The 4,671-nt window shown below is 48.8% G+C and overlaps 1 protein-coding gene across 1 annotated transcript; it reads right to left on the bottom strand.

Annotated features, from left to right (window-relative positions):
• Positions 1 to 916: 916 nt before the first annotated feature.
• MAP10 (microtubule associated protein 10) lies at positions 917 to 4,219 on the bottom strand. Its single transcript, XM_071431921.1, has one exon. The coding sequence runs from the start codon at positions 4,207 to 4,209 to the stop codon at positions 1,801 to 1,803; it is 2,409 nt and encodes an 802-aa protein (XP_071288022.1). The 5' UTR covers positions 4,210 to 4,219; the 3' UTR covers positions 917 to 1,800.
• Between the last annotated feature and the right edge of the window lie 452 nt (positions 4,220 to 4,671).

Raw genomic sequence — 4,671 nt, 5'->3', positions numbered from 1 at the left:
ACCTGCTTGGAGCTGAAAATAAACTTTTATTTTTGAAATAAAATTTTCTTTAAAAATGTTCTTCAAATTGTGCACTTGTAGCATTAGCACCTCATTTAAATAGCCACACAGTAAAAATGGTTGGTCAGCATTGTATTTTAATGACAGTTTTGCTCATGAGAAGTGCAAGACATTACTGCATCAATAAAATCAGAATAACTGCCATGTATAAATGACAGTCGGAATCCATGTTTATCAAAGAAGTCCATGGCATTGGAAGAAAAAGGAAAAAAAAATTGTTCTAAAATTGTAGCTGATGAAAGAAACCCTAAATAAGATTTAGGAATTGCTCTGGCCAGAGATTCCTTTGGTATATAGGTAATTTCAGCTGCTTACCTTTAGATTAAAAATATTACTAGTGGTTTTTAGAAAGTCAACACTAGATACTTCAATAATCCTCACAGATGTTCATGCTTTAAATAGGAGAGGTGCTGTCATTCCTACAAAATAAACACATAGTAGGAGGTAAAGGAAAAAGCTCCTCCAAGATGTTAAAGTGTAAATACTGGCTCTTGTAATAAAGTACATGGAAAATTACAGTGAGAAATGAAAAAGTTGTGTAAAAAAGTCAGATTGTAAATTATAAAGAAAAGGAGAGTGGAAAAGTCTGTCATTTAACCCTGAGGATAACTGTCCTAATTGAGGAGATAGTTAGCAATGTAAAGCTGACATAGGAGATGAACTACTCAAAGAGGGGAAAAGGGGGGGGGGGTACATGAGACTAAAAACTAAGGCAGGAATTCAAGTCAAAAAGCACCTCTAAAATTTAGGATCAGCACACGGACTCTAGAAAAACCTCTGTAGTTAAACAGAAGACATTAAGTTCAATGATCAAACTGGAAGCCATAAAAAGCAAACCTGAAATCAAAAGCAGACATCAGTTCAACTATTTTAATGGCAAAGGAGACATGGCAAATTTCTCATTACCTCACATCTTTACATCATGACATAATATGCTCATTTGTTCCAAGTTTCTGGACTGTGGGTGCTGACCCCACCTCTTTCCCTAGAGTCAGAGAATGCAATCAGGGAGTTGTGAAGCATTGAAGATTTACTATGCTCTTCCCTACTCCTTGCATACCCTTAGTCTTCAAGGTCAAGTGAATTCCATCCACCTCTTAAAGCTTGCCCAGATTATATAGATTCACTATCACCAATAATTCTTACACTATTCAATAATAAATTGTGAAAATCTGGCTTAAATGAAACTTCAACCTAAGAAACTCTAAAAGGACTCATCCAGTTCTGGTTACTGTATTTAGTGATGGAAAAGGGAAACAAACACATCATTATACTGACTAGCTGATAAAATTCTGTGATGCTACTGGCTGTGACTATATGTTCTAAGTAACTAATTCTAATGAAAAGGAAGCTTGGAAATTTTTAGGAGGAATAAAACCTTCTGTTTGGTTAGGAATGAATTTTGTACTTGGCTGTCCTGGTATCATGATATTACATCTACCCTGGACTACTTTTGTTGGTACTGGCTGCTTTTGCTGCTTCTGTCTTAATTTCTCCTTTGACAGAAATTTATGCTTCATGTGCTCTTTGGATTATTTTTGTGTTAAGATACTGACACTCAAATCAGGCTGTAGACACCATTTGTTAGAGATTCAAATAGTAATTTATTTTAAAAATCTCATAACTAAATTCACTGGTAATAAATGTACATGATAAAATCTTAAATTTAGTGTAACTAAATGTAACAGGATTTATAAAGTTCAAATATTGTATCTTAATCCAGATAGTGAAAACTTATAATTACATTGTATATCCTGGGAGTTTGTTTATTACAAGTTCACTGATGTCTTTGTACTGATTAGGGCCATGTAGTTTTTCCAGAAAATCATCTTCTTCGTCTGACCTACTGTTTTCCAGAACACTAAATTCAAGATCAGACATGTTAGATGGCAAGTAAGAGCTAACTTGAGTTACTGACTGCTTTTGTCCTGCAGAGGTCTGCCCCTTTCCTGTATTCAGATCAGTATCAGATTTAACTTGTTTGCTTCTCGGTGAAGATATTTCTTTAATGTGTCGATCACCCCTGTTCTCTTCCGTACTCATCTGTTGGGCTTTCTGCTCTTCATCTTCTAATAATGATGCCTCCATCTCAGCAAGGTTAAGTGAATCAGCAGATTCAGCACTAGTTCCCATGCTGGTTTTAAAGTCACAGTTTCTCCTGAAAGACTGGACTGGAGATGAAGCTGAAGGAACTGGCACAAGATCTGAAGTACTTTGAGCTCTTTGACTTGTCTTTGAAATTCGGGATCTTCTGGATTCTGACTCTGTATCTGACCTATCTTGCTTTGGTCTTTCAAGCCACAGAGGCTCAGGACTGCTGTCACAAACTTTGGAGTCTCTACCTGTACTCTCAGCATTGGTGAAATCTTCTGAACAAACTGTGTTCTCTGGACTAGCAACAAAGTCATCAGAATATATGAATTCAGAGTTGTTTTCAACACTCCTGCTGGGGCTCAGTTTATGACCCCTCACAATAGATACATCATCATGCTCCGTAGTTTTATGATGGATTAAGTTTATTGCATCGTTGTAACTTCCTTTTGCATTAGCATCTGATGGGAATGCTGCTGGGAGTTGAGCTTTTGCAGACTTTTCCTCATGAGCAGATTTTAACAGAGTTTCCTCTGGTAAGGGGGCTGTAATTATTGAATCATTCTTGGATAGACTTGCAATAGACTGTTTCTGCAGGCCAGGGGATTTATCTCCTGTCACAGAAATTGACTCTGAGAGAGCACTGTTTTCTAATGAAGTTTGAACAATTTTATCCAACTGATTATTCCGCTTTGAACTGCCTCCTGTGCTACAATGCCTGCAGGACACCACATGCTGTTCTTCAGTATTTCTGACCAGTTTTCTCTTGGGTAAGGGGCTTCTCCCGTTCAGCATCTCCATTTGCTTTTTTCTGTACTGCTCCCTCCTTTCATGAATTATCAGCTTATCCGGGTTGGTCTTCTGTAGCCGTAGCCTCAGCGTATTTGTCAGCCCATACAACAATTTCTTTCTGGGAGGTCTGTTCTCCTTAGCTTTGCAGCTCCTTTCACAGGCTGCCTGTTCCTCAGGTACAGCTTTCTTGGGTCGTCTCCCAACCCCAGAAGACTCTGGGGAGGTGGCCTTTTGACTGCCTTGTTTGAACGGAGGGCTCGGGACTTCACTGCTCCTGCTAGGCCCCACAGGTGTCTCTGCAGGCCTCAGGGCAGCAGAGTGACTGGGAGGCTGTGAGGCCGTGTCCCCACTCCCTGGGGGCTGGTAGAGCCAGGCAAGATGGGGGTGGACAGCAGGAGCAGGCACAGCGCTGCGGGTGAGCACCGACAGCTCTGCCAGCAAGGCGCTGAGCAGTGGCAGCTGCACCGGGGCGTGCTGGGGCTCTCGAGGGGTGGCGGGGTGCAGCAGCGAGGGCCCAGCACTGGGACGCGGTGGGCTGTGGCCCTTGTCCTTCTCCTGCGGTCTCTGCGGCTCGACATGCTCCCACTGCCTTACTGCTGCTGGCGGCCGCTGATGCTCAGCCGGCTCACGGCTGTAATAGAGCAGCGGAGGGCAAAAGACGTTGCCTTCCAGCTGCTCACCCTCCTCCTCTTCCTTCTCCTCCTCCTCCTTCTCCTCCTCCTCGTCTCGCGGTTCCGGGGTGGTGGCAGGCGGTGTGGCAGTGCGGGGGCTGGCGGGACGCGCCCCACCGGCCTCCAGGCTGCTGAGGCGGTAGCGCAGGACCAGCTCCCCGACGGGCCGGCCCGCGCTGTCCCGCAGCGCGAAGCGGCCGCGGCGGCCGCAGGAGGAGGGCGCCCCGGGCCGCTGCAGCAGCTCGGCGGCGGGGGCCAAGGACACGGCGCAGCTGCCCAGGAGGCGGGGCGGTCCCGGGGCGAGCCCGGCGGGCAGCGCTAGGAGCAGGGCGCGGAGCGGGCGGCGGCGGAGCGCGGCGAAAAGCGCGTCCGGTCGCCAGCGGAACAGGCAGCGCTTGCCGCGGCCGAAGGGGAAGGGCTTCCCTGGCCGCAGGGGCGGCGCGGCGGCGGCGGGGCGTAGCACGAGGGTAGGGAAGTCCAAGAGGCGCAGCGCCACGGCCGGGTGTTCCGCGGGCCCCGGGAGCTCCACGGGCCCCTGGGGCTCCGCCACCCGCAGCGCCTCCACCAGCAGTTCCAGCGCGAACAGCCGCTCCATGCCGCCCGCGGGCCCCGCTCTCGCGAGAGGCCCGTGTGTGTGCGAGTTGCAGGCGAGGCCGGCCGCTCTCTCGCGAGAGTCGTGTCCCAGCCTCGCTGCCTGCGCGGCGCATCCCGGGGGCCGCGGGCTCCCAGCCGGCAGGGGACTCGGGCCCGGGGCCTTCAGGGCTGCTCGGCCCCGGGTCCCACCGGCGGGGGGGTGTACCTCCAGCGGCTCCAGTGTCACTCCTGCAACCATGTTGGTCGCCTGCCCTGGTGGCTGGCTGGGGGGCAGCGGTCGTTGCTCACGGAAATAAGTGCTCCCTTAAGTGCTGAGCAGAAGCGCCTGGTGTGTGGTGGCAGCAGCCGTCGTGCTCCTGCCCTCGGCTCTGAACACCCTGGTCGTGTGTTCCCCACTGTAGTTTCGTGTGATCCCCACTGTAGTTCTCAAGAGACAGGAGCGGGTTGGGATGGGCCCTGTGCT

This window comes from Agelaius tricolor, unplaced genomic scaffold (genome assembly GCF_023055355.1).
Source record: "Agelaius tricolor isolate 1412-34295 unplaced genomic scaffold, bAgeTri1.0.p SCAF_1, whole genome shotgun sequence".
NCBI classification, from domain to species: domain Eukaryota; kingdom Metazoa; phylum Chordata; class Aves; order Passeriformes; family Icteridae; genus Agelaius; species Agelaius tricolor.
This window is presented reverse-complemented; position numbering and strand designations above follow the sequence as displayed.

What these genes read in the sequence shown, in the direction of transcription:
- MAP10 (XM_071431921.1), bottom strand. Translation starts at nt 4,209, where the DNA reads ATGGAGCGGCTGTTCGCGCTGGAACTGCTGGTGGAGGCGCTGCGGGTG.